Source organism: Tachyglossus aculeatus, chromosome 17 (genome assembly GCF_015852505.1).
Source record: "Tachyglossus aculeatus isolate mTacAcu1 chromosome 17, mTacAcu1.pri, whole genome shotgun sequence".
In the NCBI taxonomy this organism is placed as follows: domain Eukaryota; kingdom Metazoa; phylum Chordata; class Mammalia; order Monotremata; family Tachyglossidae; genus Tachyglossus; species Tachyglossus aculeatus.
In genome coordinates, this window is record NC_052082.1 from 48,184,395 (window position 1) to 48,203,844 (window position 19,450).

General features: G+C 46.6%; 1 protein-coding gene across 1 annotated transcript in view; it reads right to left on the minus strand.

Moving 5' to 3' along the window:
• NOS2 (nitric oxide synthase 2) overlaps positions 1 to 19,450 on the minus strand; it is a 41,714-nt gene that overhangs the window by 14,788 nt on the left and 7,476 nt on the right. The window contains exons 5-16 of the mRNA XM_038759200.1: positions 17,763 to 17,854; positions 16,178 to 16,319; positions 15,443 to 15,582; positions 12,823 to 12,997; positions 12,123 to 12,224; positions 6,485 to 6,679; positions 5,405 to 5,487; positions 5,046 to 5,190; positions 4,612 to 4,716; positions 3,295 to 3,344; positions 3,020 to 3,194; positions 1,037 to 1,169 (exon numbers count right to left, since the gene is read on the minus strand). Coding sequence (XP_038615128.1) covers positions 1,037 to 1,169; positions 3,020 to 3,194; positions 3,295 to 3,344; positions 4,612 to 4,716; positions 5,046 to 5,190; positions 5,405 to 5,487; positions 6,485 to 6,679; positions 12,123 to 12,224; positions 12,823 to 12,997; positions 15,443 to 15,582; positions 16,178 to 16,319; positions 17,763 to 17,854 — 1,537 coding nt within the window. The remainder of the gene's footprint in view (positions 1 to 1,036; positions 1,170 to 3,019; positions 3,195 to 3,294; positions 3,345 to 4,611; positions 4,717 to 5,045; positions 5,191 to 5,404; positions 5,488 to 6,484; positions 6,680 to 12,122; positions 12,225 to 12,822; positions 12,998 to 15,442; positions 15,583 to 16,177; positions 16,320 to 17,762; positions 17,855 to 19,450) is intronic.

Here is a 19,450-nt window from a genome sequence, read left to right on the forward strand (position 1 = left end):
CCAGAGCTGGAGTCCGGCACCAAAAGGGCCGCTGGGATTTGGGCATTTGGTTCTGAAACCCCGGAGGGTGGAGAGAGGGAGCGTGAGTTGCTTCCACCATACTTGTACGATGTACTTTTAGACTGTGAGCCCCTTTTAGACTGTGAGCCCACTGTTGGGTAGGGACCGTCTCTATATGTTGCCAACTTGTACTTCCCAAGCGCTTAGTACAGTGCTCTGCACACAGTAAGCACTCAATAAATACGATTGATTGATTGATTGTACTTCCACGGAGGAACGGTGTTGTCTAGCGGACAGAGCACCGGTCAGAGAGTTAGAGGACCTGGGTTCCAACCCCATCATGCCCACTGTGTGACCCCGGGAGGGTCACTTAACTTCTCTGTGCCTCATTTACCTCAGCTGTAAAATGGGAATTCAATACCTCTTCTCCCTCCTGCTAAGATTGTGAGTCCCAGACTGTGAGCCCACTGTTGGGTAGGGACCGTCTCTATATGTTGCCAACTTGGACTTCCCAAGCGCTTAGTACAGTGCTCTGCACACAGTAAGCGCTCAATAAATACGATTGAATGAATGAATGAATGAATGTGGGACTGGGACTGTGTCTGACCTGATTATCTTGTCTTTTCCCCAGTACTTACAACAGTGCTTAATAATAATAATGATAATAATGATTGTGGTATTTATTAAGTGCTTACTATGTGCCAGGCACTGTACTAAGCCCTGGGTGGATTCAAGCAAATTGAGTTGGACACAGTCCCTGTCCCACGTGGGGCTCACAGTCTTAATCCCCATTTCACAGTTGAGGTGAGGTGAACTGACTTACCCAAGGTAAAACAGCAGACAAGCGACAGAACAGGGATTAGAACCCAGGCCCTTCTGACGCCCAGGACCATGCTCTTGACACATAGTAAGCGCTTAAATACCACAATTACTAAAATTATTATTATTATTACTCGCCTAAGTTCTCAGTAAAGTGTTCTGCACTCTGTAGCTGCTCAGCAAAGATGACTGATTGCACAATGGGAGAGGCAGATACCTCTGCTCAGGTCCAGAGGTTTGCAGACTGGCACAATTCTGAAGTTTTCGGGATTCCAGGTTTCCTTAACGTTGTAAGAACTGGGAATCTGAATCTTGTGCTTTTCCCGGATATCAAAGGTTTCACAGGCCTCCTAGGGAGAGACAGAGAGGGAAATGGAGGGAGAGCAAGAGGGTGCGAGAGCATTAGGGGAATACATTCATTTCTGAATAAATCAATCAGTGGTATTTACTGAGTGCTAACTGTGTGCAGAGCACTGTACTAAATGCTTTTCCTATAACATAGGTGCCACTTTCTCATGTTAAGGCAGACTCAAATGATAGTACGGGTGTCTAATCCAGTATATATATATATATATATATGTTCTGTATATATGTATATATGTTTGTACATATTTATTACTCTATTTATTTATTTTACTTGTACATATCTATTCTATTTATTTTATTTTGTTAGTACGTTTGGTTTTGTTCTCTGTCTCCCCCTTTTAGACTGTGAGCCCACTGTTGGGTAGGGACTGTCTCTATATGTTGCCAACTTGTACTTCCCAAGTGCTTAGTACAGTGCTCTGCACACAGTAAGCGCTCAATAAATACGATTGATTGATTGATTGATTACTGAAGGTACACCACTCTTTCTTCCAATGCTGCATGGCAACTATCCTGACAGTTGTAGGGTGAACATCAACAGCGTTCTGTCCCAAATGTGTGGTGAGAGTGTGTGATGTGGAAATTAGGAGCAGGGTGGCCTACTGGAAAGAGCCTGGGCCTGAGAGTCAAAGGACCTAGGTTCTAATCCAGCTCTTAGTTGCCTGCTGAGAGACCTTGGGCAAGTCACTTTTCCCTCATCTGTTAAACAGAGGTTCAATGACTGTTCTCTCTCTTAGTTTGCGAGCCCCACGTAGGACAGGGACTAGGTTTGATCTGATTAACTTGCATCTTTCCTAGTGCTTAGAAGAATGTTTGACACAGAGTAAATGCTTAACAAGTGCCATATTGTAATTTGAATTTTTTTCTCCAATTTCAGCAAGTAATTCTTCATCAGAGATCTCCCACAGTATTTTCCTGAGGACCTTAAGCAGCCTATAATTAGCTTATACTGGGCTGAACCAACTGTTCTCTAGTTCTTCTCTGAACCGTCTATTTTCAAGTTCAAATGCCATCTCGCTTTCACGTCTTAACTCCCCCCAGGTAAGTTATTCCTGTACCTTTCAAAATTGTATAATCAAGAAGTTTTTCCTGCGGTCTAACCTAATTCCCGCCGGTTGTCGCTCGGTTTTTCTATCCACATTCTCATTTAACCGGTGGGGTGGAGCTCTCGGGTGAATTTTCCCGAGTCCTGCATGTGTTTTGGCAGCTGCCTGTATTGTATCAATCGTTTTGGAGTGCTTTCTGTGTGCACAGCACTGTGCTAAGCGCTTGGGACAGTACACTTTGCAAACACTTCTGGGGGTGCCCGAGGTATTCTGGGGGTTCCAGCAACGGAACTACTGTTCCTGTTCCTCAGTTCCCTCATCTGTAAAATGGGGATTAAGACTGTGAGCCTCACGTGGGACAACCTAATCACCTTGTAACCTCCCCAGCGCTTAGAACAGTGCTTTGCACATAGTAAGCGCTACCTCCTTCCCTTCCCCACAGCACCTGTATATATGTATATATGTTTGTACGTATATATATATATGTTTGTACATATTTGTACATATATGTTTGTACATATTTGTTACTCTATTTATTTTACTTGTACATATCTATTCTATTTATTTTATTTTGTTAGTATGTTTGGTTTGGTTCTCTGTCTTCCCCTTTTAGACTGCGAGCCCACTGGTGGGTAGGGACTGTCTCTATATGTTGCCAACTTGTACTTCCCATGTGCTTAGTACAGTGCTCTGCACACAGTAAGCGCTCAATAAATACGATTGATGATGATGATGATAAATGCCATTATTATTATTATTATTATTATTATTATTATTGTTATTATTACCTTGAAGGTGTCCGCTGCCCAGCTCCGGAAGGCCTCCATCTGCCCGCTGAGCTCGTCTCCTTCTCCCATGAAAGCAAGCTGGCAGGCCCCCAGCTGGGAAAGCTTCTGGTCGAGCTCGTGAGCGAAGGCGCAGAACTGGGGGTACATGCTAGAGCCGAGGCCGAACACAGCGTACCTGCCCAGAGGGGAGATGCAGGGGAGGTGGGGTGAGGGGGATCACCAAATCGGACCTCGTCGGGGTGCCGCATCAGGGAGAGAGCGCAGAAGTGACATACCTGAATTTGTTGTCGAGCTTTTTCAGTGTGAACAGGCACTTCTTCAGTTTCTGGAAGGGATGGAAATCAAAAGGTCCTTCTAGCCAGAAAAGTCATCCCCCTGCACCTAACTCAGCCCTAACTGATGGGAGTTTTTTTATTGTTCTTCAGATTCTCAAGAGGAGGGGAATCCCAACCCTTCCCCATTTATTTATTTTACTTGTACATATCTATTTTATTTATTTCATTTTGCTAATACGTTTTGTTTTGTCTCTGTCTCCCCCTTCTAGGCTGTGAGCCCGCTGTTGAGTAGGGACCGTCTCTAGATGTTGACAACTTGTACTTTCCAAGCACACAGTAAGCGCTCAATAAAAACGATTGATTGATTCCAGGGTCATTCATCCAATCCATTCAGTCGTATTTATTGAGCGCTTACTGTGTACAAAGCACTGTACTAAGCACTTGGGAGAGTACAATGTAACAACAAACAGACACATTCCATGCCCACAGTGAGCTTACACCTAGTAAGAGAAGCAGCGTGGCTCAGTGGAAAGAGCACAGGCTTTGGAGTCGGAGGTCATGGGTTCAAATCCCCGCTCCGCCAATTGTCAGCTGTGTGACTTTGGGCAAGTCACTTCACTTCTCTCTGCCTCAGTTACCTCATCTGTAAAATGGGGATTAAGATTGTGGGACAACCTGATCACCTTGTATCCCCCCCCAGCACTTAGAACAGTGCTTTGCACATAGTAAGCGCTTAACAAATACCATTATTATTATTATTATTATTATTATTACAGAGAAAAGAGAAGCACCATGGCTAAGTGGAAAGAGCACAGGCTTGGGAGCCAGAGGTTATGGCTTCTAATCCTCTTCCGCCGCCTGTCAGCTGTGTGACTCTGGGCAAGTCACTTGACTTCTCTGTGCCTCAGTTACCACATCCGTAAAATGGGGATTAAGACTGTGAGCCCCACGTGGGACAACCTGATCACCTTGTACCCCCCCCCCCAGCGCTTAGAACAGTGCTACGCACATAGTAAGTGCTTAACAAATGCCATTATTATTATTATTATATTATATTACTCCATTCCACATACTTCCCTGGGCTTTTTCCATCCCTTCCTCTTGGTCTGCTCTCAGGGGAGAGGGAGTCTAGCGGATCACCCCACTGGCCAAGAAGAATTCTTTGAGACTTGGAAATGTGAGAAAGATTCTCTCATCCTTCTCTTGTCTACAAAGTTCCAATTCTGTTTATCTCTGCCCACAGGAGCTGGTTTCCAGTTCTCCCCTCATAGTCTGGTCCAATCACCGCCACGATTGGCCGTACCAGGAAAAACTCACCTTTCCATTGCCTGGAGCATTTCCGTTCCCAAAAGTGCTGGTCACTACCAACAGCAGCTTCTCCTTCTCCAAATCGTTCAGGTTGTACTCATCCATGCAGACAACCTGAAAAAGTCCACATCCCGCGCTGGATTTAACACAGGCCATCTCCGTCTAACATTTTTCTCTTCTTGTAGTCTGACCAGATGCGGTTCCGGAATTTACATTCTTTAAAAGCGCAGCAGTATGGCCCGCTTTTGAAAAATGCTGTAAGTAATCCGTTCGGCAGGAATGTATTTTAAGACCCATTTAATATGTCATACCCATTTTAAAGTGACAAAATATGGGGGAGGGGGAGGCTCTGTGTGCCCTGTGTACTGGCACCCCTTCAACTCGGACCCGGCACCTGCAGTTTAGAGAGAAAGAGTCTTTGAGGTTCCTGAGCTATTTGCTACCTTGGTGTTGAAAGCGCAGTTGAATAAATTTCTCAACTCCCTGGCCAGGGTTTCTGATTTCCCGGTCTCTGAGGCATATAGCACTGTAGCTTTGATCCTGGCTTCCATGGTCTTACGCATCAGCACAGAGGCAAAAAGAACAGCCCTAGAAAAGACACAGAAAGACACAGTCCTCAAGGGAAGGGTTGAAGCATCCTTTCCTCCTGCTCTGTTCATTTACTTAGCCCCCCATCTCCCCGCTTAATCTCCCTCCACCCCCCAACAGACACACACACACACATCCATGGAGGCGGGTGGATTGTTGAAGACTCGGGAAAAAAAGAAATGACGGAAAACAGGTGTCAATCTCTCAAACTCACTTGATCAAGATGTGAAACTTGATGACTCTTCTCTTGGGCCTCTTCTTCACATCCTGCCAGGTGTGTGTTTTCCAAGCCTCTATCTGAAGTACGTTGGAGAGGGGATTGATGGGAAAGATGCGGTTAATGTTATATTGGTTTTGTACTGTATCGCACTTTCTCAAGTGCTCAGTCAGTGGACTGCACACAGTAAACAGTCAATAAATAACACTGACTGATTGATAGTAGGGGAACAAAACTGATCGGACATGGACCTAGGTTTTTAAAAAATGGTATTTGTTAAGGGCTTACGATATGCCAGGCACTGTAATAAGTGCTGGGGTCGGTCAAAGTCCTTGTTCCATATGGGGCTCACGGTCTTAATCCCCTTTTTACAGATGCAGTAACTGAGCCTCAGAAAAGTGAAGTGATTTATCCAAGATTACAGAGCAGACAAGTGGGAGAGCCGGGATTAGACCCCAGGTCCTTCTAACTCCCAGGCCTGCAATCTAACTCACTAGGCCACATTTCTTCTCCCTGTTCCTCTCAAACCTGTGTTCTAGCTGCCCCTGGCTCTCCCCTGTCCCTCCTCCATTCCCTCCAAGCTCACTTTCCTCATTCATTCATTCATTCAATCGTATTTATTGAGCGCTTACTGTGTGCAGAGCACTGTACTAAGCGCTGGGGAAGTACAAGTTGGCAACATATAAAAATGGTCCCTACCCAACAGCGGGCTCACAGTCTAGAAGGGGGAGACAGACAACAAAACAAAACATATTAACAAAATAAAATAAATAGAATAGTAAATATGTACAAGTAAAATAGAGTAATAAATCTGAACAAACATATTCATTCATTCAATCATATTTATTGAGCGCTTATTGTGTGCAGAGCACTTTATTAAGTGCTGGGGAAGTACAAGTTGGGAACATATAGAGACGGTCCCTACCCAACAGGAGGCTCACAGTCTAGAAGGGGGAGACAGACAAGACAAAATATATTAACAAAATAACATAAATAGAGACTCTCGACTCTTCCTCCTGCGTCCCTTTGGTCTCCCGGCCCCCGCAGCTGGGAGTCCCCTCCCTCGGGCCTGCGTACCTGGTAGTAGTAGAAAGGAGACAAGATGTAGTTGAGCATCTCCTGATGAAATACCGGAGTGAGGCTGCCCGAGATCGGGGGCACCAGCCAGACCCAGTCGGCGGGGCAGCCCCCCCGGGAGCTGTACTCGTTCTGCATGTACATCATGAAGGCCTCCGTGGCAGAATGGTGGTCCGTGATGGTCACATTTTGTTTCTAAGTGGAAAGGAGGGAGGATTTTTTCCTCAAAAATCTCCAGTGGCTACCAATCAATCTGCGCATCAGGCAGAAACTCCTCACCCTGGGCTTCCAGGCTGTCCATCCATCCATCCATCCATCCCCTCGCCCCCTCCTCCCTCACCTCCCTTCTCTCCTTCTCCAGCCCAGCCCGCACCCTCCGCTCCTCCGCCGCTAATCTCCTCACCATTAGGCCTCGTTCTCGCCTTCGACCCCCGGCCCACATCATCCCCCGGGCCTGGAATGCCCTCCCTCCACCCATCCTCCAAGCTAGCTCTCTTCCTCCCTTCAAGGCCCTGCTGAGAGCTCACCTCCTCCAGGAGGCCTTCCCAGACTGAGCCCCTTCCTTCCTCTCCCCCTCGTCCCCCTCTCCATCTCCCCATCTTACCTCCTTCCCTTCCCCACAGCACCTGTATATATGTATATATGTTTGTACATATTTATTACTCTATTTATTTATTTATTTATTTATTTGTACATATCTATTCTATTTATTTTATTTTGTTAGTAGGTTTGGTTTTGTTCTCTGTCTCCCCCTTTTAGACTGTGAGCCCACTGTTGGGTAGGGACTGTCTCTATATGTTGCCAATTTGTACTTCCCAAGCGCTTAGTACAGTGCTCTGCACATAGTAAGCGCTCAGTAAATACGATTGATGATGATGATGATGAGGGAGGGGACAGAGGGCATGGGAACTGGGGATCCAAAGTTGGTGCTCTTCCAGGGAGAGATCCCCTTTCCCCCATCTGGGAAACAGAACGGAGTGGGCCCTTTTCCTTCTACAATTCAATGAAACAGCCAACTAGTGGAAAGAGCATGGGTCTGAGAGACAGAGGATGTGGGTTCTAATCCCGGTTCCGCCACATGCCGGCTGTGTGACCTTGGCAAGTCATTTAACTTCTCTGGGCCTCAGTTACTTCATCTGTAAAATGAGGATTAATACTGAGCCCAAATCCATTCATTCAATTGTATTTATTGAGCGCTTACTGTGTGCAGAGCACTGTACTAAGTGCTTGAAATAATAATAGCATTTATTAAGTGCTTACTATGTGCAAAGCACTGTTCTAAGTGCTGGGGGGGTTACAAGGTGATCAGGTTGTCCCACAGGGGGCTCTTACAGTCTTAATCCCCATTTTACAGATGAGGTATCTGAGGCACAGAGAAATGAAGTGCCTTTTCCAAAGTCACACAAATGTTGGGTAGGGACCGTCTCTATATGTTGCCCAGATGGGACAGTGTGTGTGTCTGACTCGACTACCTTGGATCTACCCCAGTGCTTGGCACAGAGCAAGCACTTAAATACAATTATTATTGTTATTCTTATCATTATCATCCTAATTATAATTATCCTAAGAATCACAGAAGGAGCCAGAGACATCTATGTTATCCTTCTCATTCTTGAAAGTACTGTGATAGTACAATATACATCAGTCAATCAGTGCTATTTGTTGAGTACCTACTGTGTGTAGAATGCCGTTCTTGGGAGAGCACAGTGGAGATAGTAGATATGATCCCTGCTCTCAAGGAGTTTACCATCTAGCAGACTGAAGGAATGTATAATCACTCCCTTCCCTGACTTGCAGCCTTCCAGAAGGAAAGCTAGAGTTTTCCTCCGCTGATGAATTAGCTGAACTCGGGGAACACGGAAGGGGAATGCCAAGCTAAATCTCCCAACTGGACTGGATCCAGCCAGAAAGGGGACACACCCCATAATCCTCTTTAACGACTCCCGGCAAGCCTGGAAATTTGCCAAGCATTTTCCAGGTCGCATCCCAGAACCAGAGGTTTGACAAATGGAGCTGGAATTCCCCCAGGGAGAGGACATTCTGTTCTCATTTCCAGCCCTTCCATATGATGATGATGATGATGACTGTGGTATTTGTTAAACGCTTACTGTGAGCCAGGCACTGTACTAAGTGTCGGGGTGGATACAAGCTAATCAGGTTGGACACAGTCCCTGTCCCACATGGGCTCACAGTCTCAATCCCCATTTTACAGATGAGGTAACTGAGGCACAGAGAAGTGAAAGGACTTGCCCAAGGTCACACAGCAGACAAGTGGCAGAGCTGGGTTTAGAACCCATTCTCTTCTGACTCCTAGGCTCAAGTTCTATTCACTACTCCTTGCATATAATAATAATAATGATAATGGCATTTATTAAGCGCTTACTATGTGCAAAGCACTGTTCTAAGCGCTGGGGAGGTTACAAGGTGATCAGGTTGTCCCACGGGGGGGCTCACAGTCTTAATCCCCATTTTACAGATGAGGGAACTGAGGCACAGAGAAATTAAGCGACTTACCCAAAGTCACACAGCTGACGGTTGGCGGAGCCGGAATTTGAACCCCTGACCTCTGACTCCAAAGCCCGGGCTCTTTCCATTGAGCCACGCTGCTTCTCTGAGCCTTTCTAGAAGTTTCCTTTTTCTTGTCCCATTTTCAACTAATTGATCCATCAGTGGTATTTATTGAGCACTTACGGTGTGCAGAGCACTGTACTAAGCGCTCGGGAGATGGCAATACAGTTGATCGGCAGATCCCTTCCCTCAAGGAGCATCCCCACTGTTGGGTAGGGACTGTCTCTATGTTGCCAACTTGTACTTCCCAAGCGTTTAGTACAGTGCTCTGCACACAGTAAACGCTCAATAAATACGATTGATGATGATGATCCCCTCCACTCCTGGCCAAGCTTTGCAAATCAAACAGGAAAGCCATCCCAACTTCCCCGAACCCCCAGAGTTTTGGGGAGCCTGTTTGAGTTGGGCTGGAGTCATCTCGTTCACCCCTCACTGGCATCTCCTTGAGCCAGACGTCTGACGGAAGTGGTTTCACAGAGAGTGGGGCTTAGCGTATTCTCTCTCTGTCAGACTGTCAGCGGTTTCAGCTGTCATTTGTTGCTCCGGCACGGCAAGTGTGTGTTAAAGAATGTCTCTAATTTGTTTTAAACACACTTCTGCTCAATCTGTTGCGGTTTAAAGAAGTACAGTCAGCAGCAAAGCTGTTAATTAAATGCCTTGAGGAGCTTGTTAGCAGTGAGTGATGCATGGGCCAGCCGATGATGACATTCCCGGGGGGGCTAGGTGGATTTCTAGACTTGAGCCTGGAAAATGCCCCTTCTGACTGGCCCTGGACCCTCTATATGTTGCCAACTTGGACTTCCCAAGTGCTTAGTACAGTGCTCTGCACACAGTAAGCATTCAATAAATGCAATTGAATGAATGAATGAAGTATACATTTATTACTTTATTCATTTTACTTGTACATATTTACTATTCTATTTATTTCATTTTGTTAATATGTTTTGTTTTGTTGTCTGTCTCCCCCTTCTAGACTGTGAGCCCGCTGTTGGGTAGGGACCGTCTCTAGATGTTGCCAACTTGGACTTCCCAAGCGCTTAGTACAGTGCTCTGCACACAGTAAGCTCTCAATAAATGCGATTGAATGAATGAATGAAGTACATATTTATTACTGTATTCATTTTACTTGTACATATTTACTATTCTATTTATTTCATTTTGTTAATATGTTTTGTTTTGTTGTCTGTCTCCCCCTTCTAGACTGTGAGCCCGCTGTTGGGTAGGGACCGTCTCTAGGTGTTGCCAACTTGGACTTCCCACAGTAAGCGCTCAATAAATACGATTGAATGAATGAATGAATATATGCCAAGCACTGTTCTAATCGCTGGAGTAGATACAGGGCAATTAGGTTGTCCTACATGGGGTTCACGGTCTTAACCCCCACTTTACAGATGAGGTAACTGAGGCCCAAGAAGTTAAGGGACTTGCCCAGTCACACAGCTGACAAGTGGCGGAGCCAGGATTAAAACCCACAGCCTCTGACTCCCAAGCCCGGGCTCTTTCCGCTAAACCATGCATATGTTGCCAACTTGTACTTCCCAAGCGCTTAGGACAGTGCTCTGCACACAGTAAGCGCTCAATAAATACGATTGATTGATTGATAGATTCACGCTGCCCTGCTCTGCTTGCTGACTTTGGGTAAGTGACTTAACACCTCTCTGGACCTCTATTGTCCTCGTCTGTAAAATGAGAATAAGATAACTGCTTTCCCAACCTATAAGACTGTGACACAGATCATCTGATCATTCTAAGTACTTAATAGGTACAATAATGATAATAATCTTGCATAATAATTTTGCAATTTTAAGTATGTCTTTTATGTTTAGTGGTTAACTGCTGAATTTCTCCTTATATGTATCTGGTTTTTTTCAAGGCATTTGCTAAGCGCTTACTATGTGTCAGACATGGTACTAAGCGCTGGGGTAGATACAAGCAAATCAGGTTGGACACGGTCCTGACCCACGTGGGGCTCCCGGTCTCAATCCCCATTTTACAGATGAGGTAACTAAGGCACAGAGACGTGAAGTGTCACACAACAGACAAGTGGGGAGATGGGATTAGAACTCATGACCTTCTGACTCCCAAACCATGTTCTATCCACAACAACGAGCCACTTATCTGTTGCCAGTCCCCTTTCCCTACCTGATATTCTTAGATTGTGAACCCCTGAAGGTCAGGGAGCCTTGTCCAATTTCCACCCATGTATTCCTTCCCAGCACTTAGTAAAGTGCTCTGCAGACAGAGAGCACTTAATCACTTCTACTGCTGCTACACTAAGAAATAAATACAATAAATCCACACTATATTTTTACTCCCTGCTAGAGTAAAAGATGTTCTTAGGCCCCCATAAAAGTGACTGCTGGATAAATTAAGGGGAGAGAAAGGAATACAAATAATGATGATGGCATTTGGCTCAGTGGAAAGAGCCCGGGCTTTGGAGTCAGTGATTATGGGTTCAAATCCCGGCTCTGCCAATTGTCAGCTGTGTGACTTTGGGCAAGTCACTTCACTTCTCTGTAGCTCAGTTACCTCATCTGTAAAATAGGGATTGACTGTGAGCCCCCCGTGGGACAACCTGATCACCTTGTAACCTCCCCTAGTGCTTAGAATAGTGCTTTGCACATAGTAAGTGCTTAATAAATGCTATTATTATTATTGTTTGTTAAGCGCTTACTATGTGCAAGGCACTATTCTAAGCCCTAGGGGAGATACAAGATAATCACGTTGTCCCACGTGGGACTCACAGTCTTACAGATGAGGGAACTGAGACACAGAGAAGTGAAATGACCGGCCCAAAGTCACATAGCTGACAAGTGGTAGAGCCGAGATTTGAACCCATGACCTCTGACTCTCAAGCCCGTGCCCTTTCCGTTGAGCCAGGCTGAATCTTAAGCGTTTATTTGATTTGGGGAGCAGAAGGAACGTTGGGTGTCGGCTTAATCTTTTGCATCCAAGCCTGAAAGATTCTTTTCTCTTAGGGTCCAGCTGGGGGGCCCCAGCCCAGATCTCACTCCAGAGGGAAAGGGAGATGTCTATGCCCGTAAGTATGGTAGCGAGCCCAGGAACACACCTGGAAACTGTGAAGCACGGCCACGTTAACTTCAATCACTGCTTGGTCCTTCCATAGAGATGACGTCTTGTTAGTGTCCAGGCCCATTCTCTTTCCCACTTCCTAGCGTGGAAAGAGAGAGGAGGGATCAGGTCATCCATCAACTTGGGATCTGACTGGTAGGTGTCACAACTGGCCTATCTCATAGCCGCTCCTTCAATCTCCATCCTGCCGCTCGGATGCTACCCCGCAACTATCCCACGCCAATCACCCGCCCCACGACCATCCCACCCCACATCCACTCGCCTCACTACTGTCCCTCCCCACAGGTGCTCATTACTCCACGGCCTTTCCGTAATTATTACTATTACGGTGTTTGTCAAGTGCTCACTACTGTATAAGTGCTGGGGTGGGTACAAGCAAATTGGGTTAGACACATTCCAGGTCCATGTGGGGCTCACAGGCTCAATCCCCATTTTACAGACGAGGGAACTGAGGCCCAGGGAAGTGAAGTGACTGGTCACAGAGCAGACAAGGGGCAGAGCCGGGATTAGAACCCATGGCCTTCTGAATCCCAGCCCCGTGCTCTATCCACTGCTCAGCTGTGCCGCTTCTCAGCATTTATATTATTATATTTATTTTATATTTATTCATAATAATAACAATAATACAGCTGCCTCATCCCTCAGCTGCCCCATTCAGAATAGGCCCATACAACTACCTCCAGGACGTTGTAGCGCTGCACGTCGCAGAAGTCCCGGACGCCAATCTCAGTGCCCATGTACCAGCCATTGAAGGGGCATCCCGGGAATTCCAGGCCTCCCACCTCCAGCAGCATGTTAGCCACGGCCGGCAGGGCGTACCACTTCAGATTCAACTCCTGGAACCACTTGTACCTTGGGGGGGACCAGAAGGCCCCATCAATCAGGGCCCTTCCCTCTCTCCCAAGGGCATCTTCAGGAGGGCAAGGCCAAGAACCCCTTCCCAACTTTGTCGGGAGGACGAGAAAATGGGGCTGTAGGAAACTTTCCATTGGCGCCTAGAGGTTATCCCTTTGAAGATTAAATCACCGACCCCCCTGCATTAGGGACTTTCCATTTCCATACTGGATTCTCATTGAGCCAAACCTCCTTGAGCAGTGTGGCTTAGGTTGTACTCCAAAGGTTTTCCATTGTGGTATTTATTAAGCACTAACTGATAATAATGATGGCATTTATTAAGCGCTTACTATGTGCAAAGCACTGGTCTAAGCTCTGGGGAGGTTACAAGGTGATCAGGTTGTCCCACGGGGGGCTCACAGTCTTAATCCCCATTTTACAGATGAGGTAACTGAGGCCCAGAGAAGTGAAGTGACTTGCCCAAAGTCACACAGCTGACAATTGGCGGAGCTGGGATTTGAACCCATGACCGCTGACTCCAAAGCCCGGGCTCTTCCCACTGAGCCATATGCTGTATATATATGTATGTATGTATATGTATATGTATACATGTTTGTACGTATTTATTTCTCTATTTATTTATTTTACTTGTACATATCCTATTTATTTTATTTTGTTAATATGTTTTGTTTTGTTCTCTGTCTTCCCCTTCTAGACTGTGAGCCCACTTTTGGGTAGGGACCGTCTCTATGTGTTGCCAACTTGTACTTCCCAAGCGCTTAGTCCAGTGCTCTGCACACAGTAAGTGCTCAATAAATGATTGATTGATTGATTGATTGATTGCTATGCACTGTGCTAACTGCTGGGAAAGGTGCAAGGTAACCTTGGGCAAGTCATTTTACTTCTCCCCACCTCAAGTTCCTTCTCTGAAATATGGGGATTTGATAACTGTTCTCCCTTAGGCTGGGAGCCCCATGTGAGAAAGGGACTGTGTCCAACTTAATTATCTTGTATTGCCCCCGTGGCTTAGTAATAATAATAATAATAATGGCATTTTGTTAAATGCTTACTGTGTGTCAAGCACGTTTCTAAGCGCTGAACAGTGCAGTGCCTGGTACATAATAAGTGATTAACAAATACCACTAAAAAAAAATGGGCCCTGGAAAGGGAATCCAGCCCAGCAGGAAAGATGGGAAGGCCCAGGAATGCTCAGATGAGCAACATAAACCAAGCAAGGTCTAGGGGGAAGAAAAATCGGCTAAACAGCCTTATAGGTATGCCTGGAGACAGGGGGCTGGACCCGATGACTTCTAAACCACCCCTTCCAGCCCCATGATTCTAAGGATATCCCAGGAGGGCTGTCAGGCAGACTGGATGAGAAGGCAAGATGGCCAAGGGAGGGGAAAGGAGGAGCAGAGGGAGAGAGCAGTGAGGCCGAGCCAGGGAAGTGGCTGCCTTAGTGATGCAAACCACTCCCAGACATGGCAGCCATCCTTCTGGCTCCCGGAGAGGGATCCCGTCCCCTGCCCGTCATACATCAACACCCTTTCATTCACTCCCGGAGAAAATAGCGTGTCACGCTGGTATATTACTGCAGCTTGGCAGATCATAAAAGTTATCCCCTCGCTGTTTAATTGGACACCATTTCAACCTTAAAGAAAAGTCTCTGGGGGTTGTCCAGGCCTTTAGACCCCTTTCCATTCATTCATTCAATCGTATTTATTGAGCACTTACTGTGTGCAGGACACTGTACTAGCGCTTGGGAAATACAAGTTGGCAACATATTCATTCATTCAATCGTATTTATTGAGCACTTACTGTGTGCAGAGCACTGTACTAAGCGCTTGGGAAGTACAAGTTGGCAACACATAGAGACAGTCCCTACCCAACAACGGGCTCACAGTCTAGAGGATTTCCCGTACTGAGCCCCCTCCTTCCTCTCCCCCTCCCCATCCCCCCGCCTTACCTCCTTCCCTACAGCACCTGTATATATGTTTGTATGTATTTATTACTCTATTTATTTATTTTACTTGTACATATTTATTCTATTTATTTTATTTTGTTAGTATGTTTTGTTTTGTTCTCTGTCTCCCCCTTCTAGACTGTGAGCCCACTGTTGGGTAGGGACCGTCTCCATATGTCACCAACTTGTACTTCCCAAGCACTTAGTACAGTGCTCTGCACACAGTAAGTGCTCAATAAATACGATTGAATGAATGAATGAATAGAAGGGGGAGACAGACAACAAAACAAAATATGTGGACAGGTGTCAAGTCATCAGAACAAATAGAATTAAAGCTAAATGCACATCATTAACAAAATAAATAGAATAATAAATATGAATAGAATAGTAAATATCCCCCCCCCCCCCAACCTGCCACCATCCTGGGGCAGCAATGGGGGTCTTTCAGGACGGTCCCGGCTGCTTTTATCTGGTTCTTCCCCCTCCCCCGAGCCACTTACTTGGGATGTTCCATGGCCACTTCCAGGATCAGGTCTGGTGGGATTTCAAAGAGTTCGGGGTCCTGGCCGTTGGCTTGAAGGATCAGTGGCAACACATCAAAGCGGCCAAAGTTGGGTTTCCAGCCCAGGTCCATGCACAGCTGGAGGAAGAGTGGTAGGAGGACAGGCAGAACAGGGGGCTTACAGCCTGCCCCCTTGCAGCATCCCTGCCCCATCTCCACTTCCTTTTCCCACCTTGCACCTCTCTTGACATGGATTCTCCCAGATTGTCCCAATCTCGTCTGTCTCGCCGCCGACCCCTTTCCCATGTCCTCCCCCAGCCTAGCCACCCAGCTGACCCCTCCTTATACAACAGACCGCCTTCTCTCTTCATCTTCAAAGCATTATTAAGGTCATATCTCCTTCAAGAGACCTTCCCCAATTAAGCCCTCTTTACGCCAGCTCTCTCCCTCCTGTGTCGTCTAGGCCCTTGGATCCGTGACCTTTGGACATCAGCTATTTGCCTCACCCCCAGCCTCACAGAGCTTAAGTACGTACCTTTAGATTATGTTATAAATTATTTGTTTATATTAATGTTGTCTTCCCCTATAGACTGTGGGCTTGTTATGAGGAGGGAACGTGCTAATTCTGTTATACCGTACTCGCCCAAGCGCTTAGTACAGTGGTCTGCACATAGTAAGTGCTCAAAAAAATGAACCAATGATTGTTTGATTCTGGAAGGGCGAGGGCCCATACCTGGGTGAATTCCACGCAGGCTGGGTCCCCCACGACGGAGCTGTCGGGCATCGAGTAGCCGGCGTAGCGGACCAGCTGGCTGTTCCAGATCCGGAAGTCGTGCTTCCCGTCGCTCCGCTGAGGGAAGATGGTGATGGCAGATCTACCCCAAGGCACAGAGACAGACCATTTGAAACCGGACATCTTTCATCCTTCCCACCCTGGCATGGCCCAGGCTCCCCCTGTATAACCTCAGCCATTAGTGAGGCTCCCCCTTCTAGACTGTGCCCCCTTTTACTTCTCCCCCTTCTAGACTGTGAGCCTGCTGTTGGGTAGGGACCGTCTCTATATGTTGCCAACTTGGACTTCCCAAGCGCTTAGTACAGTGCTCTGCACACAGTAAGCGCTCAATAAATATGATTGAAAGAATGAATTAGTGGAGGAGCTCCTCTTGGGCACCAATGAAACCACTCTGGAATCCTTCCTGCTACAACTTCCTTCCCTCTCACCCTGTCATTGGGAGGAAGTGCTGCCTTTTTCTGCTCTTTGACCTGGAAGTGAAGGTAGAAAGGGGTTGTAGAGGCATGAGTGCCAGTGGCGAATTTTCTGTGCTTGCCAGACTTGAGCTGCCGAAATCATGACTCCAGCACATCCCACACCTACAATTCCTTCTCCCTGGTTCACTGCCCTCTTGTCTTCTCCACCTCCCAGTGCCCAGAATATTTGGGGTTAAAAGCAGTTTCTTCTTAAGCGGCGTGGCTCAGTGGAAAGAGCACAAGCTTGGGTTCTAATCCTGGCTCCACTGCTTGTCAGCTGTGTGACTTTGGGCAAGTCACTTAACTTCCCTGTGCCTCAGTTCCCTCATCTGTAAAATGGGGATGGAGACTGTGAGCCCCACGTGGGACAATTTGATCACCTTGTATCCCCCCCAGCGCTTAGGACGGTGCTTTGCACATAGTAAGTGTTTATCAAATGCCATTATTATTATTATTATTATGGTATTTGTTAGGCACTTACTATGTGCCAGGCACTGTACTAAACACTGAGGTAGGTAGGTACAAGTTTGTCAGGTTGGAAACAGTCCCTGCCCCCCACGGGGGTCTCAGTCTTAATCCCCATTTTACAGATGAAGAGCCTGAAGCACAGAGAAGTGAAATGACTTGTGCAGAGTCAAACAGCAGCCAAGTGGCGGAGCTGGGATTCGAACTGAGGCCCACTGGCTCCCAATAATAATAATAATGGCATTTATTAAGCGCTTACTATGTGCAAGGCACTGTTCTAAGTGCTGGGGGGGATACAAGGTTATCAGGTTGTCCCACATGGGGCTCACAGTCTTCAGCCCCATTTTACAGATGAGGTAATGGAGGCACAGAGAAGTGAAGTGACTTGCCCAAAGTCACACAGCTGACAAGTGGCGGAGGCGGGATTTGAACCCATGACCTCTGACTCCAAAGCCCGGGCTCTTTCCACTGAGCCACACTGCTTCTCTAGACACACTGCTTCTCTAAAGGTCTTTCCATTAAGCTCTGCTGCTTCTCTAACAGCGAAGAAGAAAACAAGGGGGAAGTGAAGCTTGGTCTCAGTCTTCCAGGAAAAGAGCCCTCACCTGATGTGGCCATTGTTGGTGGAATATCGGATGTGCCTGCAGATATGCTCAAACATCTCCTTGGCTGTGGTACACTTCCTGGCATCAAACACCTGTGGACACCCCAACCGCGAAAGGCCAACTCCATCAGACACAGTTTAAATATGATTCACAACCAGGTCATCAACAGAAGATAATAGGCGAACAAGGATGAGGCGCATATATATTCACGTAACCCTCTCTATCTCTGTTTTATGGGAAACAACCACGCTGATAGAGTGGTGAGCATTTGGACCCACAGAATATGTTTAATAGCCCACAGAAATGTACAGGGGTCACGGGCACATTTATCTATTTGCCCCTTCCCTGTTCCCTTCCCAACCCTCCTACCGCTCCCCCTATTTCTATGTTAAAAAATATTCTTAATTTCTATGTTAAGAAATATTTCTATGTTAAGACAGCCCCAGCACGGGAAGAGCAGCAGGGTAGCAAGCATTCACACTTCTCCCTGAAGCCCCAACAGAAAGATCCCAGCGTGGGTGGTAGAATTGATGCCATTTCTTTTAGGCTCTAAGGTCCTGGAGGGCATGTATCATGTCTTCTAATTCTATTGTACGCTTCCAAGCACTTAGTACAAGGCTCTGCATGCAATAGGCACTCAATAAATACTGCTGATTGATTTTCGATCCATAGCCAGACTCCCTCCTTTCCCTTTTGTTTTTTTTTTATGGTATTTGTCAAGTGCTTACTATGTGACAGGCACTGTACTAAGCGCTGGGATAGATACAAGTTAATCAGGTTGGACACGGTGCCTGTCCCACATGGGGCTCATAGTATTGATCCCCATTTTACAGCTGAGTTAAGTGAGGCACAGAAAAAATGAGTGACTTGCCCAGGGTCACAGAGCAGACAAGTGGTGGAGCCAGGATTAGAGCCCGGGTCAGAACTGACACTAGGCCATGCTGATTCTTTCCCTTGGGGGATTTATACATTCGCGTAGCGACCGATAATCTATCATTGGTATCTACTGAGCACTTACTGTGTGCAGAGTAATGTACTAAGGGCTTGGAAGAGTACATTGCAACAGAGTTGGTAGACATGGCCCCTGCCCCCAGTGGGCTTACAGTCGTATTTTTTTTTCTAAATAGTGCTTGTATCAGCAAGGCAAGAGACTACTGCTCACAGTAGGTTTTTTCATTAAAGAGGTGAGTGATAGTGAGGGCTGGGTACCCATTTTCAAACAATGGTATTTACTGAGCGCTTGCCATCTGCAGAGCACTGCATTCAATTCTTGGGAGAGTGCAATACCATGGAAGAGGCAGACACTATATCCCTGCCCAGGAGGAAAGGCCACCTGTCAGGTGGAGTAAAATGTTCTTCAGAAGTCAGGCATACAAACATGTGAGTAAATAGTCCCTTCAGCAGAGACTCAGTAATAAGAACAAGGAATTTTAATTTTCTGACCTCATTCAATCCCTTCATTTTAGCTCCAGAGAGCAAGCTCCTCTGAGAACTCGGATGCTGAAGGGTGATTTTGGGCCCTGAAAAAATGCCCGCTCAGTCCTGCATTCTGGGAAAGCTAGTGGCAGCTCTCGGGCCTCAGCCACTAGACTCTCCATCCAGACTGCTCGCTTCGGGGCCGGGCCACGTCTCTCCCAGGTGAGCTATTGAATTTCCCCCTCCCCTCCCACCCGCATCATTGAGAATCA